The 24,185-nt window shown below is 33.5% G+C and overlaps 1 protein-coding gene across 1 annotated transcript in view; it reads right to left on the bottom strand.

Annotated features, from left to right (window-relative positions):
* CAAP1 (caspase activity and apoptosis inhibitor 1) overlaps nt 1-24,185 on the bottom strand; it is a 48,565-nt gene that overhangs the window by 7,250 nt on the left and 17,130 nt on the right. Inside the window, exon 5 of the mRNA XM_055301654.1 lies at nt 13,773-13,846. Within this exon, the coding sequence (XP_055157629.1) occupies nt 13,773-13,846 (74 nt within the window). The remainder of the gene's footprint in view (nt 1-13,772; nt 13,847-24,185) is intronic.

The raw sequence follows: 24,185 nt of genomic DNA, 5'->3' as shown, positions 1-24,185 counted from the left end.
TGGTTGGGCCAACTGAACCCTTCCTTCTTTCCCTCCCTCTCCATGGCCACTTCATCCACTTAAAGAGCTCTCCTAGAAAAACATATCTAAACAGTTACTGATGAAACCCAAACCAGCTTCCAGAAAAAAACCCAGCTACAAAAAATGAAGAACCAAGACAAACAAAGGATGAATAAAGAAAATTTAGGGACCAAAGATAATAACCCAATGGGGGAGAAGGAAGGGTGGAGGAGTCTATTTAATATTTATAGAGAGACAGAAGTGGACCCTACAGTCATAAAGTAAGTACAGGGTGTAGTGAAAGAAGACCTGAGAATAAGAAATGTTAGAATTTAAAATATAGTTATCAAAAGCAAACATTCAGTGGTTGCTGGAAGACACTGGAAAAAATGGGGGGGGGAGGGATGCTCTAAACGTAGAAAAGAAATAAAAATATGTTTAAAATATGCTATAAAAGAGATGAAGATGAATGACCTATGAGTCCAAAAACCTAATATAATTAATTTAGCAAATATTACTGAGCACCTACTATGTAGAAGACACTGTTTTAAAAGTTAAGGAAACATCAGTGAATTAAAAAAAAAAAAGTCTCTGCATTATATTTAAGTCATGGGAAACTCTATAAATTCGTATCAGGTTTTATAAAGAAAAATAAAGCCAAGATAAGAAGACAGTCGTAGGATGCTTTCAGAGAGTGATCAATGTGATTTGGTAAGGTAATATTTGAGCAGAGAATTGACTAAAGTGATAAAGTCAAAAGACAAAAAAAGAGACAGTGGAGAGGGAAAATAAAGAAATATGAGAACAAAAGTGATCTGAGGTGAAGAAGTTCTTCACACTGAAAAGGCTTGCCAACTGCAGTGTATCATATCTAAGATACATCCTGTAAAAAATCAGAACTCGAGGGTAAAAAGAAATTACTAAAAATCCCCAGAGGAAAAAGCTAGATTACCAACAACAGCTGGACTCAAGAAATCAAGAGCTTTACTATCAGCCACTGTGGACAAGATATCACAATGGCTATGAACATGATCACAAAAAAGAGAAGTTGTGGTATATTATGTGCCTCAAGGACACGACATTGCTTCTAAAATATTGTCAAAAAATTGAACATGAATCTGATTAAGCCTCTATATCTAACTACCAATTTAAAGAAAAATAATATTAAATAACACAATGGGATGCAATCAGCAAAATTTAAACTGAGCAACTCTGACAACCTGGTTTCTTCAAGAAATAAACTGCACAGAGAGGGAGGTAAAGGAGGGTAGGATGGGAAGGACAAGCATACACATTAAAAAGAAACTCAGTATCAACCAATTATAATGTAGGGAACTTATCTGGATCTCCATTCATACGAATATAGTTTACAAAATATTCTAAGACGGGGTGCCTGGGTGGCTCAGTAAGTTAAGCATTTGACTCTTGATTTCAGCTCAGGTCATGATCTCAGAGTCCTGAGATGGATGAAGACCCATGTCAAGCTACATGCTAGGCATGGAGCCTTCTTGGGATCCTCTCCCTCTGTCCCTCCCCCTGCCCATACCTCTCTCTCTTAAAAAAAAAAAGTTAAAAAAAATATATAAAAAGATAACCAAAGAAATTTGAGCCTGGATACCTAAGGATTAAAAATATTCTGTAACCTTTAATGATGGATTTCAACAATAATTAGTAGCTACTAAAGCCGTTAGGTGGTAGGGTGACAACTTATACCAATCAATCTTAATATCACAATACTAACCAATGAATAGTAGGTTAAATGTGAAAACTCTCTGAATATCTAATACTAAGAAATGTTAACTTTTTAAGGCATTATGATCATGCTTAAAAAGAGATCTCTAATCTTTGAGATACAAACACTGAGATATTTACAAACCAACTGAAAAGATGTTTAAAATATGCTTTAAAATAATCTAGCAATATGAAGCAGGCAGTGGTATGGATGAAAAAATTAGTCACAGGTGGATAACTGAAGTCGGAGAGAGTAATGGAAGTTAATGCTATTTTTTCTTAAAAATTTCCAAGATAAAAAGTTCTTTTTTAAGTTGACTGTTATTCAGAAACCCTAAATAAGTAACATTTTTGGAAATATCTAAAAATATATATATCTTGGAGGAGAATACAAGAAAATCAAAATCCTATATTCCTACTAGGCAATCATAGAGCTGGTTATCAAAAGAGTTAAAGTCTTTTGTTTTCTCTTTTAGTTTTTCTCCTCTTATTTTAAGTTAATCACATTCAGTGGTTATGCCATTTAGAATAGCACATTTTACCATCCTCCCCTCTAGGTCCTTTCCTGTAGAATCTTAACTCTCCAAGGCTTCTAGTGTTATCAACCTGCTAGAATCTCATTAGTAACAAAGTCCATAGCTTATTGGACAGCAATGCTATGCTTCCATGGATTTCTTTTCTGAGACAACAAAAAAGTTTGGTTTTACTAAATTTTAACTTACAAGGAACACAACTTTACTGTATTCTAGTAGAAAGTCAACTTGCAACAGTTCTAGTGAGTTCTAGCCTTTTCAAGAAACCAAAACTTTATTTTCTGAAAAAGAAACAACAGGGGCAGCCCAGTGGCTCAGTGGTTTAGCGCTGCCTTCAGTCCAGGGCCTGATCCTGGAGACCAGAAATGAGTCCCACATCGGGTTCCCTGCATGGAGCCTGCTTTTCCCTCTGCCTGTGTCTCTGCCTCTCTCTCTCTCTCTCTCTGTGTGTCTCTCATGAATAAATACAATCTTTAAAAAAAAAGAAAAAGAAAAGAAACAATTGTGTTTTTTTTTTTTTTAGTATATAAAAATAATTTTTGTAGAGGACTTTAATCTTCCTCTCAGCAAAACAGGCAGAACTTGGGTTATTCCTTCATGCAGTGTTTTAAACTACTGATTTAAATTTAAGTGTATCATGTTAACCACCATACTCAAAATTTAATCATGACACTGTTACTAAGATACAGAAGAAAATGTAAACAACTTAATACAGAACAACTATCTAGAATTCTGCCAAACCCACACTGAACTTCTGGATAACTAAGTGCCCTCTAGCCTATAAACCTAACTTTTGTAAATGATAAATTCAGAGATTACTCCAAGAATCAATAAATATTCATTCAATGTCTATTAATGCCACAATAATGCTAGAGAGGCCACAGAAGAGACAGGCCTTACAAAATGCTACAGGTAAGGTAAACTCAGTATTTGTAGCATGATTAAGGCATAGATTTTGCCTTTGTGGTATTTATGTTTGCTTAAAATATGGACAGGATACCTTCAAGTACTAAACTGTACAAATATAAAGTATGCCAGAATTTCAGAGTGTTTAAGACAATAGGGAAAAGTCAAGGAGATCTTCATAAACATGTGATATGAAGTAGGTCTTAGAATCTATTAGGTGATATTGACAGAAGAAACAACTCCAAGTGTAAGGGACAGAATGGAAAGACAGGTGCTAGAGATAAAGTTAGTTCAGAAATATGTGAGCCTAACAGAATAAAATACACAAGTGAGAATATATAAAAGGCTAGTATCCAATATTATTGCCTCTGAAGACATCACCATTCTAGGAGAAAAAGCACAATAGTGACCTCTTGCCAGTCTTTACAAAGGATCAGATAAGTAATTAAATAGGCAACAGCAGTAGGAACTAGGTGATATTTAGTAAGAGAAGTGGAAAAGTATAAGTAGGTAGGGAAGGCCACAGTTGATCTGGAGATGTCGCATCTTAAATAACAACTAGTTGACCTAAATAAGAGTACATCACTGGTGTATGAGTTTCTCAGATTTGGACAAATTGAATGACAAGCACTAAAACCTGTACTCACAAACGACAGATTCACATTTATACTCTGAGATATGCTGCGAACTAGACACATGATAAAGCATCATAAGTTTTTTTTTTTAAGATTTTATTCATTTATTCATGAGAGACACAGAGAGGGGCAGAGACATAGGCAGAGGGAGAATCAGGCTCCCTATGGGAAGCCCAATGCGAGACTTGATTCCAGCACCTTGAGATCACAACGGGAGCCAAAGGCAGACACTCAACCACTAAGCCACCCAAGTGCCTGAGCAACATAGTTCTATGTTCAAGAAAAGGTAACTTCTACAAAACTATAATACAGTATATCTGACACCAATGCTCAGCAAAATTCTAGGTTTATTAAGAGGTTAATGAATTCTGAAAAAAAGTAGTGCTAAATAGTTTAGACAGAGAAGGTAACATTTGACCAGGATCAAAATGACATGTGGAAGACTCATGGTTATCTTGGGGAGGAGCATAAAGGCAGAATGAATAGCAAAAGCAAAGTCCCTGACAAAACAGTACTTGTAGTGCCAGAGGAAACTGAAAAGGGAGGAGGAGAATGAGTAAGGGGGAGCGTGACAGGCCATATCACATATGGCTTGTACTGGCCACAGGAAGGAAGGATTTCAGATTTTGTTGGAGATAGGAAGATATGGGAAGGCTTTGATAACAGTGACATGACCATTTTGAGTTTTTAATTTTTATAGTCATTCAGAAATGGAAGACACTACAGGGGAGCACAGGTAGAAATAGAGGAATCAGCATGTTTAAAGAATCAACACCACAAAAATATGTCTAAGAAGAGGTGACAAATGGTTGGATTCTGAATATTGTAAAAGTAGAGCTGGACATGATTTGTTGACAGACATGAAAGAAAGCACTCAAGAATGAAACAGAGATTCTTGAATTAGACACTCAAAGGAATGTAACTGCTATTCATTGAGATGGAGAAGACTGTAGGAGAAGCAAGATTTGTAGGGGGAGTGGTATTGTTTTCTTCTTTGTTGCTTTGGGTGGGGGGAGAGAGGTCAGGGAACAATCTAGAATTTACTCTGGAACATAGTAACTTTAAGATACTTACTGAACATCTAATAAGTAAGCTAGATATAAAAGGCTGGGAAGAAGTATGAATTGGATAAATGAATTTGTAGCTGCCAATCTTAGAATTACATAAGATGTAGGAAAATGAAAAAGTCCAGAGGCACCGGGGTGACTCAGTCTTTGGCTCAGATCATGATCTCAGGGTCCTGGGATTGAGCACCATGTCAGACTCTGTGCTCAGGGGGGAGTCTGCTTGTCTCTCTGCCCCTCCCCCATGGCTTGAGCTTTCTAACAAAAATCCTTTAAGAATTTTTTAAAAAGTGTTTTTAAAAACAAAAGTCCAAAGAGAAGGTGGTGGGACACTAACCCTTTAGAAGTCAGGTAGAGGAGAACATGACAAAAAGCAGACTGAAAAGAGAGTATCAGGGAAGGAGGAATAATCAATAGGTATCACACATGGCTGATAGGTCAAGATAAGGACTCAGCAATACCACTCAAATAGCTGCTGTCAATAATAGTTCACTAGAGAGAGGGGCAATCATTGGAACAGAAAAAACACCTGTAGGTACCAAAAGAGAATGAGTTCACTACACAAATAGAGGGGCTGGTCTCAGGAGCAAAAAGAGTTCACTCATTTTAAGAGAAGAGACGGGGACTATATAATTTATTTTCAGACACAGGTACATAGAAAAAATTAATTTACACCTTTGTTTTCCTTTATTAGAAAAGTTCTCTCCAAGCCAGGCCATATTTTATCTTTCTGGTGCCTAACACAAAACCATAATTTGTTTTTTGGAAAAAGGGATCAGCTTCAAAATCTGAACAAACATCATTTACAAAAAATATTTTAAAAAATAAAGGAAAAAGAAAAAAAGAAAAAATATTAAGTTCATTTTCTATAACCCAAAGGACACATAAGGGCAAATGAGCAGGAGTTACATAATAGCAGCCTATATTTCAACATAGAGACCCTTTTACCAATTAGAGACAGCAAGGATGATATTGAGGGCATGTAGCAGAAAATTCTAATGATAATAATAATGATGGCAGAAATATTTATAACAAGAGTTGATATTTCCTAAGCATCTACTATGTACTGATCACTTCTCTAAAGCACTTTACATGTCTTAACTCATTTAATCCCTCTGCCAACATATTGGAATAGGCACTCATCTTTATTATCTCCATTTTACAAATGATGAAACTGAGGAACAGAGTTCAAGTAACTTGCCCTATTGTTCACAAAACTGAAGTGGCAGAACCAAACTCCAAACCCAAATATATTTCAAAAAAATCTATGCAATTTAAATATTCGATAGTGCCTCCCAAATCTTAACAGAATCAGAATGCCCACTGAAGCATCACAAATGAAAATGCTGGTTCAGACTGAATTTATCTTCTTCTTGTAGGTCCCTTAAGCGCACCTGAATAAATAAAATATGTAGTAGACATAGAGCTAAAAAATGTATTAAATATGAAAAATTATTAAGAGAAGGAAAAGACAAGACACAGACTGGGAGACAATATTCACAAAACACACCTGGTTAAAGGACTGGTATCTGAAATATATAAAGAACTCATAAAACTCAACAATTAGTAAACAAACAACCCAAATAAAAAATAGGCAAAAGATGTAAAGAGACAAGTCACCAAAGAAGATGCATAGATGGCAAAGAAGTACCTGAAAAGATGCTCAACATCATATGTCATTAAGGTATTGCAAAGTAAAACAAAAAGATACCACTTACACCCCTATTAGAATAGTCAAAATCCAAATCACTGACAGCACCAAATGCTAGCAAGGATGTGGAACAAAGCAAAGTCTGATTCACTGATGGCAGGATACAAAGTGGTACAGCATTTTGAAGGGCAGCATGGCAATTTCTTACAAAACTGAACTTGGTGTTTACCCAGAGCTGAACTTGTATCCATACAAAAACCTGTATACAAATGATTACAGCAGCTTCACTCATGATTGCCAAAATCTGAAAGCAACAAAGATGCCCTTTAATAGGTGAATGGATAAGCAAACTGCAATAAATCTATACAATGGAAGATCATTCAGCAATAAAAAGAAATGAGCTATCAAGCCACAAAAAGACATGGAAGAATGTCAAATGCATACTGTTCAGTGAAAGGAATTAACCTGAAAAGACCATATACTACATATGATATCTCAACTAAAACTTCTAAGTAAATTATAGACTGTGGTATAGGACATGGAAAAAGTTCAGAAACTGGCAACATATAATTGCAAGCCTAATGTTTACTATCTTTCCTTTGGTAGGAATATTTCTATATAAGGAGGCATTTTTGCTAATCCATTGGACAAGAATATAATTACTAAAAAGCAGAGTGGATCCAAAGGGGATTCAAACATCTGTCAAAGGTTTGAACTGTGTAACCTCCAAAGCAGCTGCCCTAAAACTATGTCTAGGATCCTTTGAAATACATCACAAGATAGAATGGGTAGAATTTAAAGAAACATGGAAACGAACATTTTCTTCATATACTAAATCAAACTCTTCAAAATGTGATTTTTAATAACACACACACACACAAACCATTATGCACCAAAAAACGTTGCCAGTTGACTTTTTTTTTTTTAAATACAGAGAAGTTGCACAATTAAATGTAACACAGGGATCTTCAAAAGGAAAAAAAGAAACAGTATGGGCTAATCTGACACACAAAACGTAATTCTCACCCTTTTGTGAAACTACTACACAGAAGGGGACAGATGAAAAGGCGGGAAGATCCTGTTTGGTGTCACTGCTAGTAATAACTTGTGAAAAAGCTCAAAGGAATTGAGAAGAGAAATGTAAATTCTTAAATCGCACTGACGGTTATACCATAAATCTCTTTTTACTTCACCAACTGCTGAACTGGACGTCATTTCCCCAGAATGAGTTTCTAAAAATCCTTTTAAGAAGTTAACTCATGTTAAGAAGCTGCATTTTATGAATACTTATTGGTTAGAGCCAGTCAAGGAAATAATCAAGGACTAACAAAAAAGAAATTAGACTAAAAACTTGGAGAACAAATCAGTTGTCCATCTGCTTCTCTGCTTCCAGCTCCAAACGGCCTGAAACACTTTTTATCAGTCTTCCCACACTCTCACACACTCATGCCTGCGATTTAGGTCTTCAAAGGAAGACACAGCACAGAGCTCACTTGCCAATCCAGAGGCTTTGACAGCAACACATACATATAAAACTCTTCCAAATGCTGCTTAATTAACTGATGATCTTCATTCTCTCTTTCTTCACAAAGCAACAGAAGTCTCTAAGGGCATTCTGATCATCTTTAATACTATCTTCTCATTATCTTTTTAACTTCTTATAACTTATATATATTCCTTCAGCTATGGTTATGAAATTCTTTCCAGCAAAACTCAATTTTAACTGCAAATTCATTTCTTCATTCTAGTCTACTTACTCACCTTTGCTCTTCCTGATGCAGGACTACGTTAGAACAACAGCAGTAACAATAACAGCAATAAGAGCAAAGATCAGTTGAACTTTTCCATTTATCCCTCACCTTAAGGATTCAAATGGCCTCATACAGTTTTATATTTAATACCTTTGCTAAATATTGGCAAAAATCTCTTCCATCACATCTAATTTTTACAAGTAATAAGTGAGTAAGCTGTGACCATCAATTCTTTGATAGTCTAAAAGGAGTCTCTCAATTTCATTACTTATATAAACACATCAGTGAAAATGTTTTTAAGTATCTGCTCCAGTATATATTTTTACTTACTTATAAAATAAGATTATAATAAATTAGTATGTACTAATATAATGATATATGGAATCAGAAATTTTTAAATGGAGAGAAAAACATATATGCTTATATGTATTCATTCACTTCAGAAGTACTGGTATTAAATGTAGTTATCCAAAAGGGCACCCACACCCCAATGTTTATAGCAGCAATGTCCACAAGAGCCAAACTATGGAAAGAGCCCAGACATCCAAAAACAGATGAATGGATAAAGAAGATGTGTTGTGTGTATATTTTTATATATATGTATACATATACATATATATATAAATATATACAATGGACTACTACTCAGCCATCAAAAAAAATCTTGCCATTGGCAACAACATGGATAGAACTAGAAGATATTATGCTAAGTGAAATAAGTTGATCAGAGAAAGACAATTTTCATATGATCTCACTAGTGGAATTTAAGAAACAAAACAGAGGAGCATAGGGGAAGGCAGGAAAAAAATGAATAAGATGAAATCAGAGAGGAAGACAAACCATAAGAGACTCCTAATCATAGGAAACAAACTGAGGGTTGCTGGAGGGGAGGACAGTAGGGAAGACGGGTAACTGGGTGATGGGCATTAAGGAGGGCATGTGATGTAATGAGCAGTGAGTGTTATATAAGACTGATAAATCACTGACCTTGACCTCTGAAACCAATAATACATTATGTTAATTGAATTTAATACATTATGTTAATTGATATATATATATATATATATATATATATATATTATATTATTATTTTTTTAAAGTACTGGTATTCTTTTTCCTGCAATCTCTGAAGTGTATAATTACACTTTGGTGACCACAGTCTAGAAGGCTGAAAAAAGCCCAAAGAAAATATCTAAACTTCCACCACACAGTTCAACCACTGATAAACATTTTTCCCCTAAAGTCTACCTTTCAACTTTTTGAAGCTCTTGTTAACACAAGAATTCTTAAAGCTGTCCATCATACACTAATTCATGAACTGCAAGGTCAAAATTTAATTACATGAGGCAACTACATTAGTTTTTAAAAACACAACAGTGGGAGAATTTGAGCCTAACCACAGCAAAATTTGGTGTGTATATTTGCATGTCTTTCTCTAATAGGAAGAGTAATTTCCTAATAGAATAAAAAATATAGAGAAAGAAAAAGTACAGACACTGCACTAGGCACTGGTCTTTACAAAATCTAACCAGAAAGAAACTTCAAGATTAAGGCTAAAGATCCAACCACTGCTTCAATCTGCTCTACAACAGAGCCACCAAGTGGTTAGTTTATGTAACTTGTGTTCAAACACCCATCAGCAATGAGGAAGACCGCCTATGCATTTTCTGATACTTTTATTTGAGATAAGTTGAACCTAAATCTAATGATAAGTTGACCTACTGGCCCTATTTTTATTTTCATAGGCAATATAGAAGAAGCCTAATCAATCTTCCACTTGACAGCCCTTCAAATATTTTAAAATGAGTGTTAAAAACCTCACCTCCTCTTCAACCTAAATATCCAAATTTGACTTAGCTATTTCTCATGTATAGTTAAAAATATTTCTCATGACCACTTCCAAGAAGAAATGCAAAATTGGGAGCTAAATTCTTACGTTACAAAGGAGAATAATTTGCAAAATTATACATAGACCTGGTTGTAAAGCTTAAAGCAATAATTTAAATATAGACCATTATTTTAATACTACTGAAGGTCTTAAGCAAATTTATTATAGATATATATATAAAGAGAATATTAGCAGAGATTTGATATTTTAAAAATATTTTCTACAAATTAAATACCTCCAACAAATATCAGTTTTCATTTTTTTAAAAATAGTGCTATTTAGATCAATTTAGAAAATTTACATAAATTTCAGGGGCACCTGGGTGGCTCAGTTGGTTGAGCGACTGACTCCTGATTTTAGCTTTGGCCAATGATCTTGGGGTTGGGGCATCCTGCCATGTATCAAGCTCTACCCTCAGTGGGAAGTCTGTGTGAGATCTCTCTCCTTCTCTCCCTTTGCCACACCCACCTTGCTCTCGAGCACTCTCTCAAATAAAGAAATCTAAAGAAATAAAATCAAATAATTATTATTTTTAAAACTTAGCTAAACTTTTTCAATAATACAAACCCTAAGATCTTCCAGGAAATTAATCAAAGATCTCAGGCTTGTACATGTATATGTGCTCATGTACACAAACACAGCTGTGCCAAAGATAAAGAGCAAAACTGTAACTGATGTTTCTTATACAGCTGCCCTCTTGCTAAAAATGAGTTAGGAAACTAATCCCAACAGAAGAGTTCCTATTTTACTATAGTACCAATCAACCAGTAGATTGAATTTACATTTAAATAATTTTTGCACAGTGAAGGTATATCTTCGGCTATTAGTCCACCATTAAAGTATGGGAGAAGTTAGCACGCTATTTGATACTCATCTTCAGCACAACTTGTTTATGATATTTATCAACAAGACAGATGAAACAAAAACTAAACAAAAAATGCCAATTTCAATTAACTAATTCATAGTTAATATTTCTCAATATTTGAGTATTTTAGAAGCTAAGAAACCAAAAAAATTCAAAGTGTAATTTAAGTAACGTCTCAGTATCACATACTATGTAATAGGTCATATAATAAGACTTATTTTATTCAGAAAGAGCAAAGAAAAATTCAATGCTGCTTTATATTTTGGTCTACTGAACAAAGGGTTACTGTAATTCTAATTAAGCTTCCATGAATTTTCTTGAATGGTCAAGCCATTAAACAAAACAACAATACATTCACAAGGAGTATTATATTCTATTTTTATTGAGCTCACTGTGAGCACGAACAGCTAGCTATGCAAGAAAAGTTAGAGATAATATTAAATAAACTCTGCAAGTTTTGCATATTAAAAATAGACAATATTAGTTCATTTAGGGAAAAAGGCAACAGTCTTTATTGAGACTACTAGGATTTCTATTCCCTGGTATACCTCAGCTTCCTGGGGAAACTCCAATCAAGTTACTTACTATCTGGTTCAGATTTTTGCTATACTAATATTTACCTAGATGTTCTAAGTAATTGAATATTCTAAATAACTTATATTTGTTCCATTATGCAACAAAACATTTTATATTTTAACTGTTATAGACATTTTTCTAGAAGACTTCATTATTTCCCTCTTTTCTTAAAAAAAAAAAAAAGCAAGATGGTACTGCTGTGCTTTGATCTTATGTTTACTCATCTCTGCTTGCTATCACTTACTGATGACAGTGTGTTCTTGATGTTTCTGAAGCCTATGTGAACCTGAGAGTGGTCTACATAGGTTCTGGCTACTCTGAGCAATTTTTCTCTCCCTTTTGCCTCTATGGCTGGTTTTTAAATGACTGAAGTTAACATAAAATCAAAGCAAAATAGGCGTTTGACAGTAGGAAGTGAATTCTAAAGAACTCCAAGTACCTGAACATAAGAGTAAACATCTACCCTTAGACGGCAGCGCTGGCGGGATGCCTGGGTGGCTCAGTGGTTGAGCGCCTGCCTTCGGCCCAGGACGTGATCCAGGATGGAGTCCCATATCAGGCTCCCTGCATGGAGCCTGCTTCTCTCTCTGCCTGTGTCTCTTTCTCTCTCTGTGTCTCTCATGGATAAATAAATGAAGAGGAAGAAGGAAGAAGAAGGAAGAAGAAAAGAAAGAGAAAGAAAGAAAGAAAGAAAGAAAGAAAGAAAGAAAGAAAGAAAGAGAAAAAAGAAAGAAAGAAAGAAAGAAAGAAAGAAAGAAAGAAAGAAAGAAAGAAAGAAAGAAAGAAAGAAAGAAAGAAAGAAAGAAAGAAAGAAAAAGAAAGAAAGAAAGAAGGCAGCACTGGCTAATTTGTACTTTGAGGTCTCCATTCCTTTTTCCCTAGGAATTGGAATCAACCATGTCAATTACATGACATTCTTCTCTCTGTAGATGATCTAACAGCATACCCTCCACACTGCCTGCTCATTAGATGCAAAGAATAGAAACAAAGACAGTAAGAACAGCAGACCTGTCCAATTACCCATGGGGTATAAGAGTTACATGAAAATAATGTGTGCTTAGCATTTATATATGACAAATAAATGTAAATGAAACTATGAATTTGAGTTTATGTCTTTGGTGGGTGCTCAGAAGTAGTCAGAACATAATGATATATATATATATGTTTTGGTCTATCTAAGAGGTTAACAACACAAGAGGACTTCTGAAAAACAATGGAATTCTTGAAACCATCAGAAGTATTTATAAAAAACCCCAGAATACATAAATTAGAATTACAGAAAATCTTAATTTTGTTCTATCTATAAATTTAATGAGTCACAAAATAAGTTATCCAATTATTTTTCACTTTGTCAATTAAGCATCAATAACCCAGGCCACAAGTAAAAAAAGAAATTCCGCCTAAATAAACTGATGACCTACTTCCCTTTATCAAATAAGTTCTTATAACTCAAGTTTCAGAGAAACTATTTTAAGCCAATCAAAGATTAGTTGCTTACATAATTTGTAAAACAATCATTTTGGCTGCAGGAGATTCTCATTGCTCTGACGTAATTTTATCAAAACAGAGGAAAAATGTGAGGTGGTCTTTGAGTAACTAATAAAAATTTATTTTACTTTCAATTTTCCCTACGAGAACGAGAGAAACAAAAAAGACATGTGAAAGATCAACCCTATTGATCTACTTGGCTTGAATAAATTACAAACTACCACTTCACTTCTGCTGGCTGATAATGTCAAAAACTACTGATTTATAGAAAACAAATAAGAGAGTAATAACAAAGTATCTCCACAGAAAAGACCAAAACCCCATAAAGTTTTTTTGTTTTTCCTTATATAACCCAAAACTATCCAGTTAACAAATCTCCAAATCTCCAATATACATACTGCAGCTGATGATATATAGCAGAGATTACAAAATTAAAACTATTCAAGATGACAGCTTTCTGGTGATATTGTAGCCACATATCACTATGGTAGAACTACTCCAGTAGCTAAAGGAGTCATGAAATAAAGGATATGTTCTTTACTTTTTTGATCTTGGACCAAATAAATTATTCTGTTTCCTTATCTATAAAATGGACGTGACCTGCAGCAGTGAAAATTCATTACTGGTAAAATGTTCATAATCTTCAAGAAAACGTTATATAAAAATTAACTACTTTATTCATACCTTGTTTTAATTCCAAACCTTCAGGTTGCTTGTTCTCTCTCACAGCTGAAGTAGAATCTACAGAGGTGTCTTGTCTGAGGAATAAAAATAAAAACCATTTTTAAAACTATATTCAATCAAATAATACTTACTGCTCAGGTTCCCAGAATTAAGTCATACACTTGGGAAGACACACTGAATTCTTCTGAGCCCCCAGGACACCATTCAGTGCACTTCGGAAACTCAGAAACATGTATACATGTCAAAAGCAGTAGCTATAAACCACCACCAATTTAAGCAGTATATGTCTTTGTAAAAATCAAGGGACAAAACTGGAAAGAATAGGGAGGTAACTTTCTCCTTTCCAATACCCTGCAGGATAGCTGGTAGGAGAAATCATAACTTACAGAGGAATCCAGTAATTTTCCAACTTCAACTGTTAAATTTAATGGGCACTTTGGCATTCAAATTATTTCATATTCATCTAATTTCATACCTCAAATGCTTTGATGTCTACAGTATGTGGGAAATACATATGTGGGAAATACATATTTTATATGTAATATACATATGTAATCAAAGTAAATGGATTAAAGTATAAGATCATAAAAAAGTTTTGATTCACCATGTTCTCCAACAGAACCCCAAACTAATATTCTTTCTTAGAGGGCATTATACCATCTAAATATTAATGTTACAAATACTTTTCAGCCAAAGAAATTAATTAGGTGCAAATATTCAAAATGACTATTTTCTTTATAAATACGTATTACACCCTCTAGAGAATTGCTATACATATCCTAAAACTAACATACAAAAAGTATTTTGGGAATTTTCCTACTCACAAAACTATTTCTATCCACTTAATAACAAATCTTTCAAATAACCAAAGGATAAAGACTTATGATCACTTCCTTGAATTTACAATATTCTTTCCTGGCAACTTATTTGGCACTCAACGTGTTTAGTAACGCAAACACAAACTCAAATAGAGACTACAAAATTATTTGGATCTGTTATTAGTTAGAATATATAAAAAGTTTAAAATTGAGATACCTGTTTTATATTTCTGTCTAATATCACCTACTCAGACTTTATTCTTTCACCAGAATAACTGGCAGATCCCAACGAAGAAATGAACAAATATTCTTTGGCAATCCAGGGACAGATAAAATGTCAATATAGTGCATTAAGAGCTTTGCAAGGAATAAAGTTAAAATGTGCTACCTCAAGCCTTATAGTCAAATTAGATTTTTACCTACTGGGAGCATTAATCTATTCCTAAGTATCTTCCTTTAGAGAAAATGTTTGTTTGCTCTTACACATCCTTGAATGGGCACCTAAATATTCTTCTAAGCAATATATCTAAATGACTTGAACAAAAACATAATGTAAAAAGAAATATAATGTAAAAAAAAAAATGTTTACTCCCAGATAAGACATCACCATTAAAAAGGCCATGGGCAGGATGCCTGGATGTCTCAGTGGGAAGAGCCTGGGTCTCTTGATCTCAAGGTCATAAGGTTGAGCCCCATGTCAGGTGGACAGATTACTTAAATAATTAAACTTAAAAAGTGGGGAGGAGGGCCATGGGTATATGTAACACCCAAAGGATACAATATCACCTATGCAATATTAAAGCTGAGAATGTATGACCTATATCATGAAGGAATCATCAGTTAAACCCCAAATGGAAAAAAAAAAGAAGTATTGTTCTATTAAAAGAGGGTGGGGAGTTAAATGCCAATGTTTTATAAAAGGCAAATAAAGGTTGAAAATATTTCAAGTTAAAGGAAGTTAAAAAGAGCCATGACAATTAAATGTTATACTTGACATGACACTGGTAAACTAAAGGGGGAAAATGTGATAAAGGACATTATTGAGTCAAATGACAAAATGAAATACTGAAGGTAGATTTGATAAAAGTATCAAACCAATGTTAAGTTTACTGAAATAGACAGGGTGTTGTGGCTATATACGTAGAGTATCACTATCCTTAAAAAAAAAAAAAGCACAATATAGTCTTTAGGGGTAAAGTGTCATAATGTATGTAACTTATAGCTTCAACTGTTTTAAAATAAATACACATCTATAAAAAGAGGGTGTGCAAATAAGTTAATAAATAAATAAATGTTAATAATAGGTAAATCTAGGTAAAAGATATATGGATGTTTCTTATACTGCTCTTATTCTTCTAACATTTTAATAACTGAAGTTATTGCCAAATAAACATTTTTAAAAATAATGTAGTAAGATGCGTTACTGTATGCATTATTTTATTTTTTGTGAAAACCTGTTGGTTCCCCTTCTAATAAAACTGGACATCTCTATAAAGATTACCTGCTGCTATAAAGAATTTCTTTTCGTACCCAAAGTGAACTTTTGTAACATTCTGTTTTTTCTTTAGTTAGGTCTGAACGTGTTGAAGAAAGTCACCAAACAGAATTTCAGACAGTGGATGCAGTACAAGTCCACCATCTTGTGGCTGAAAAATGAAATGCTAGCTGATTTTCCACCAGTACTATCTGAAGTTGGAAAAAATATTAGAGAAAATAGCTTGGAATTTTAAAATCTATACCAACTAATTTTTCCAAGATGTAGGCTTTGCAACTACTTCCAGAGCTCTCTAAAACAATTTAAAGATTTTCACCAAAGAGCATGAAAGAGATGATATACACAAAAAAAGGAAATGTTTTAAAGTGTAAGAAAACCATTTAAGTACATATGATGTCTTTTTATTTCTAGTTTCATGAAAATAAAAAATGTCTACTCTCAGATAAGACATACTAGGTGTTACAGTCAGGAAAACTAAAATAATTCTAATTTATATTTAAATGACATTTAAATATTTCTATCAAATACTTTATGTAAGAATTTTATAACAACTGTAGGGGCGCCTGGGCGGCTCATTTTGGTTAAGCATCCAATTCTTGATTTTGACTCAGGTCAGGATCTCAGGGTTGGGAGATCCAGCCCTGCTTAGGGCTCCACTCAGGCTCAGGGATGAGATTCTTCCCACCACCCAACTCAGCCCCTCCCCCTGCTCATGTGTGCACACACCTTTCTCAAATAAATCTTTTTATAAAAAAGAATTTTATAACAATTGGGAGAGAGAGAGAGAAGGCAACACAGAAAAGTAGGGGAGGGAGAGAACACACTGTTACATCTGCTTTGGTTTAAGAATCTTGCAATGGCTTTTTGTATTTCTTTCCACTGAGGGTGGGGGAAAGCACGTTTTTTATTTTTCTAATTCCCTTCTTCCATCCACAGTGCTCCTCCTTAAAGCAGCTTAATTTACAATCTTGGCTTTGAATTATAAGAGAACCATATACCCATCTCTGGGATTTAAGTCCTCAAACCAATAGCAATTTGACTTTCCTTCTTTTAACCCATACACAATTATGCACTTGATCCTTCCTTACAACAAAATTAAAAAATTAACTATTAGGACTACATCAAAATAAAAATCCTCTGCACAGCGAAGGAAATAATCAACAAAACTAAAAGGCAACCTACAAAATGGAAGAAGATAATTGCAAATGACATTATCTGATAAAGGGTCAGTATCCAAAATATATAAAGAACTTATAAAACTCAACACTCAATGAATTTTATTTGTTTTCCAGAACTCAATGGATTCGTTTGTTTAAGTCAGAGTAATACACTGGGGAGATCTGTGGAACTTAAGAACAATTACATATGTGAATTACTAAAAGTTTAAAATATATTCTTAAAGAGGGAAAAAAGCCAATTTCTTATACAAATAAAAAAAAAAACATAGAGAAGATATCTCAATGGAAGGATAAAGAAGATACCAGCATTTTCCTAATTTGCCAAAAGCAAGCTGACAATCGGGCAAACTGGCATAACAAAAAGTAGAACTCTTAATTCTCCTCAGTCTCCTAGAATAAAAACAGAGGCTAAAAGAAGCCAACCTATCATTCTATGAGCTTTCTATTAAAAATAAGAAACAAAGAAACGAGGGTAGCCAAAATATTTGGAAAAAGGATACACATGATCAGATTTCAAGACTATAAAGCTACAGTAATCAGGACACTAAGATATTGGAGAAAGATTAAACATATATATTGATGGAACAAAAGAGAGTTCAGAAATAAACCCACATTTACGTGATCAATGGAGTTGCAACAAAAGTACAAAGGCAATTCACTGGAACTGAACAAATGGTATGGGTACAACTAGATATCCATATGTATATAATTTTACAACCATATCTTACACTATATACAAATACTAACTCAAAATAACAGACATAAAAAATGTAAACCTATAAAACCTCTAGATGATTATGCAGGAAAAAATCCTTTGTGACTTTATTAATAAGCAAAGATATCACCAAAGCATGGCCTATAAATAAAAAATAATTGATCAACTTGGATTTTCCCCAAATAAAAAACATCTGCTCTTCTAAGGAAATGTTGAGAGAATAAAAAACTAGCGAGACTGGGAGAAAATATTTGCAAGCCACATATCTGATAAAAAAGGACTTGTATTCAGAGTAAGTAAAGAACTCTGAAATCACACACACACACACACAAAACAAAAAAACAAAGAACCCAACTTAAAAAAACTGGTTAAACAATTAAGTCACTCAAGGGTGATTTGGTGGCTCAGTCATTTAAACGTCTGACTCTTAATTTTAATGGAGGTCATGATCTCAGGGTGCTGGGATTAAGCCTCTCCTCCTGTTGGGCTCTCTGCTCAGTAAGGAGCCAGTTTCTGCCTCTCCTTCTGCCTGCCCCTCCCCAGCTTGTACTCTCTCTCTGTCAAATAAACAAGTAAACCTTTAAAAAAAATATTAATGCACTTGACCAAGGAAGATGCACAGATGCAAATAAATATAACAAATATGGTCAATGCCATTTGTTATTAAGGAAATGCAAATTTGGAACCACAATGCCATACCACTACACATATATTAAAATGGCTAAAATCAAAACAACAAACTGAACTTTCATATACAGTATCAGTGAGGATGCAGACATGCCCTAGCAACGCCCACTCTTAGGTACTAGACCAAGGACAATGAAAACTTAAGTTCCAACCGAAAACTTGTGTTCCTACGGAAAACCTGTATGTGAACATTCATAGTGGCAATATTTGAAACTACCACAAACTGTAAACAACTAAAATGTCCTATTATTAATTTTCTATTGCTGCCATAACAAATGACCACAAACTTGGTAGCTTAAAACAACATGAACATATTACAGTTTTGTAAGTCCTAAGTCTGGTATGAGTCTCACTGGAGCAAAATCAAAGTGTCCACAGGCTGCATTGCTTTCTGGAGGCTCTAGGGGAAAATTCATTTTACGTTCATCTGGGCTGCTGGCAGAATTCAGTTCACGGAGTTTGTTGGACCAAAGTCCCTGACTCCTTACTGGCTATAAACTGAGGAACACTCCCAGATTCTAGTCAAGTTCAGGTTAGATCTCTCTGACTTCTTCTGCCTTCCTCTTCAATTTTAAGGAACTCATGGAATTAAACTGGGATAACCTAGATAATCCAGGATAATCTTCCCATATCAAAGTCCTTAACCTTAAACAAATCTGCAAAGTCCCTTTTGTCAAATAAAGTAACATACTCTCAGGTTCTGAAGATCAGACTAAACACCTGTGAAAGGTCATTGCTTTGCTTACAAGATTACCTCAAGTGGGGAGTGGATAAACTATAATCGGCCCACACAATACTAACTACTTAGCAATAAAATGAACTACTGATATACACACCAATATGAATGAATCTCAAATGCATTATGCTAAGTGAAAGAAGCCAGACTCAAAAGGTTATATACTGTATTACTACTCTACATGACACTCTAGAAAAAGAAAAGATATAGGGACAGAAATCAAATCAGTGGTTGTCAGAGACTAGGGATGGGAGAAGTGGACTACAAAGAGTCATGGGGGAAATGTTTACTGTGATGGAACTATTCTTATTCTATATTATGATTATGGTAGTATATAAAAAACCATCATTTGTCCAAATTTACAAAGCTATATAGTAAAAAAGATGAATTGTACTGTATCTAAATGATACTTTAATTTTTTTTAAATTGAAACACCACAAAAATCTTAAAGTGGACTCAAAAAATTAAATCATATACTGGTAAACTGTAATCTTCAAACACTATGAGGCAAAACAATCTTAATTTTTCTCAAAGGGCTTTTCCAAAGATCAAATAAATCCACATCTCCACTGTGTCCCTCAGAAACTTCCTTCAGCAAAGGATGGCAAAATGTAACTCTTACCTCCAATTCCTCTCCCTGAATATGCAAAGAATCACAATTACCACTCCTTTTTCTCTAATCCAAGATTCCCTAAGAACTTGTGTTTACTGTGTAAACTGCAGCCCTGTAACTCTGTTTTCATGAATAGCTAGCTAATTCCTTAAATAAGGAGCTCTTTTCTATATAAAAGTGACTAAAGGAAATCAAAGAGGATTTTCTCTTTGTTTTATCTCTATATCCCTATGTTTTTAAGGAATTAGCATGAGATCAGTTTATAAGTGCATTTAAAGGTACCAACACGTAGGATGTACAAACATGCTACTATTGTGTGGAGTCTAAGCATTAGGTCACAATCTTGTCAATGATTATTAATACTTTCCATGAGGGTTTCTGAAAAACCTATCCTCTCATTTCTGATAAATTTACCATATTATGTTGAATAGTCTACATCTAAGTATTATAGCCTAACAGCAATTTATAAAGGACACGAGAACATAAGTGGAGTACAGATAACCAATTTATTATTCTTTACCAGCCTAAAAGCATAGTCAGCTCTTTATAATTCAGATATATCCAATAGAAATGAGTTTATAAAAAAGTAATGTCAACATAACAAATTGATCTCATTTGTGAGAAAAATCTTTTTATGCTTAAATATATATAATAGTTTTAAACTATTTATAATAAATGAAAAAATTAGATACTTGTAAGCAATGAATTTTTTAAAAAGCAGTAACAGTAAAGAATAATAATAAAAAAAACACAATGAATTATTTCACTTTCTTCAAGCTTTCATAAAAAAAAAATGTGGGGAAAATCCCCAATACTTATCAGCAGAAAGTGCAATTTTAGGAATAGTTATTATTATAGATTCAGAGTAAAAATCACATAACAAATACAGTAATATATTTTTTTTCCAATGCTTACCATGTGAAAGGTACTATTGTAAGCACTTTACAATCTTTTTCTCAATCATCATCACAATCGTATAGGGTATGTACTGGTATTAGCCCTATTCTCCAGATGAGGAAACTGAGGCCCAGTAGGGTATAAGTAACTTGACAAACATCAGAGAGAAAGCAAGCTGTGGAGTTACGCTGGCAAGCATTAAATTTAAGTTAAATTTAAAATTCAGGCAGTTTATTTCTAGAAACTTCACTCTTTACATTTATTTAGACTTCCTATTACCTACAGAAATACTTCTCCAAGTAGTAATACCTAAAAATTACATGTAGCCAGGCAACCCTCTCAGGTCTCCTCCCTCTTCAGGAACTTTGTACTATTGTTCAATAAACTTTGCTTTGCTGCCCACCAAAAAAAAAAAAAAAAAAAAAAAAAAAAATTACATGTAGCCATAGCTATATACATATTCATATGGCTATATATATCTCAAAGCATTAAGTCAGTTTTTACTCAGAATTTGACCTCAAGGCTCCAGAGGAAAATTCTTTTTTTTTTTTTTTAAGATTTTATTTATTTATTCATGAGAGACACACAGAGGGAGGCAGAGACACAGGCAGAGAAGCTCCCTGCAAGGAGCCTGATGTGGGACTCAATCCCAGATGCCCTGAGCCGAAGGCAGACGTTCAACTGCTGAGCCACCCAGGCATCAGAAAATTCCTTCTTATTGGGTAAACTAAGATAAGCTATCAAAACTTAGCTTTTAAGTTTTAATAGAATTATTAAAGATAATTTTATTATCTTTAGATAGATAATAGAATTATTATCTAGATATAGATAGAATAGATAGAAGATAGAATTATTTTAAATGTTGAAAATTTTAATGAAATGACAGACATAAGTAACAACAACGAAAGACCCAAACCCTCAAGAAAGGGCCTGAGAGGGATAGGAATGAAAATGGAAGAAGGAAACATTTAAAACTGTATACCTTTTTATACATTTTGTACAAATAGCACTGTTTGATTCCCCACCACCACCACTGAGGCATTTTATTTGTACATATGTATTATATCCCTAGAAAAATAATCCCAGAATTCTTCCTCCTGTGTGTTTTTGTCATGCTTCTCCATGGTCCATGATGCCAGTTGAGGTTTTCATTCAGTACAATGAAACCAAACTTGTGGGATGGGAGCAGATTATTTCATTTTTATAGATCTTTGAGTTGTATATCAAATCTGGGGGCTATCACTCCATGCTTGTTTAATTTGCCTATGAGGTTCCCAATAATTTCCCCAGCTCGTGATTGTTAATGATTTCAAATTCGCCAACATAATCATACTTCATCATCACAATTAGAAAACGAACAATGACTCTGGAGCACGGACTAGTTAAGAACCTGGAGTTTGCCTCTCTTTCTGGCTTTGTGGGGTTTTGGGGCTTTGTGGGTTTTTTGGACATTGTTTATACTTTTGAGAGCATGTGCCAAGATATTCATGCACACCAATATGGCAGCAGGGAAAGATGGCAGAAAGAGTGCTATTTGTATTTTTTTAAAACATGCCCACATATTTGGCTATTAACATTAAAAAAGTCAATTGAAGTACAAATTCACACAAGTTTGTGACAGAAAACAAGGAAGCAAATAAAAAGAAATAAACATATAGAATAAACGTACTGAATAATAGTGTAATCAAGAATTGTAAAAGTAATATTCTAAGTGAATTCTTCATGAATGTCAAGAGGAATATGGCAAAATGAAAATTAAAAGGGGATCTTAGAGCCCTACTTTAAAACTTAGACCAAAATAAATTTCAAATGAATTAAAGATTAAACATCTAAAAAAAATCCATAAAGTACTAGAAGGGAATATGAAGAATACTTTCTAACTTCAGAATAGAGAATGCCTTATCTAAATATAAAACTCAGAAAACATAAAAGATTGCCATATTAGACTACATAAACATGAAATATTTATGCATGCAAAAAAGTAAAAGCCTTGAACAAAGTATAAAAGTATAAAAAAAAGAGCAACAAGCAAAAATAACTGCAACCCATATCACCAAAAATAGATTAAAAAAAAAAAGTTCTCCAACTACATATACACAAAGGGTAAATAAATGCCAAAGTTCACATAAGACTCTAATAGCTCTATAATATATAGAAAGATGGTTAATTTCACTCAAAATAAGAGACTACAAATCAAAATTCCAAGGATATACTATTATCTATTGGATGAACAAAGATCAAAATCTTAGATAACACTACATTGAGTACATTGAGTAAAGTGTATGAACACATGTACTCCACATTTAGAGGTATAAATTAAGTCAATTATGACTGTTAAGTCAATTATGACAAAATCTTAAAATTTCAAATGTGCAAACATCTGACTCAACAATTAATTTGGAGATATTTATGCTACACATAATCAATCACAGAGGAACAAGATTACTTATATACAGAAATACTTATACCATTTATGGTTAACAAAAGATTAAAAATTTAAATGTCCATCAACAGACTTTATGTTTTGCTAAATCCAACAATGGAATAGTAGGTATATATAGGAAGCCTTGTATGTATTAGAAAAAAGAAAATCCAAGAAAAGACATACTATTATATAGAAAAAAATAAATGGAAAAGGTATGGAATAGTTTGCAGGTATGCTGCCATTATGTATGAAAAGAAAAAATATACACACACATATTTATAAACTATAGAATATCTCTAGAAGGATTCACAGAAAACTAGCTTACCATGGTTGCCTATAGAAAAGTAGAATGAGGAATAGGAAAAAGCTTTATTTTCACTACATACTTGAAAAATTTTTAAACTATGTGCATGCATTTACCCTCAAATAAATAACTCTTAAAAAACAGACACTAGATATATGGTTATGTGGGAAAATGTCCTTATTTTATGGAAATTTAAATAGTCAGAATTAAGATATCTATAAGTCATTTTATAATACTTTAAGAAAAAAGATGAAACAAAAGTGAAAAAAACGAAAACTGCTATAATCGTTAGATTTAGCCAATAGGTATATGGGAGTGTCATTACACTATTATTCTACCTACCTATACCCTTGTCATTTTTTATAAAAGTAAACAGAAACAAAAACATAATACAGTGAAATTCCTTTTTACTTAACTCAGACAAGTAATGTCATTTACCTGAAAAAAAGTTCTTACTAACATAGCGAAATATCTTTAAAAGTTATATATAATTTAAGCATTTTAGGTTAACATAAAACAGAAATGTTACCTTCCTTTACCAATCT

This window comes from Nyctereutes procyonoides, unplaced genomic scaffold, assembly GCF_905146905.1.
Source record: "Nyctereutes procyonoides isolate TBG_1078 unplaced genomic scaffold, NYPRO_anot_genome, whole genome shotgun sequence".
NCBI lineage: Eukaryota > Metazoa > Chordata > Mammalia > Carnivora > Canidae > Nyctereutes > Nyctereutes procyonoides.
Note: the sequence above shows the minus strand (reverse complement) of the source record. Positions and strands in the feature narration are given on the sequence as shown.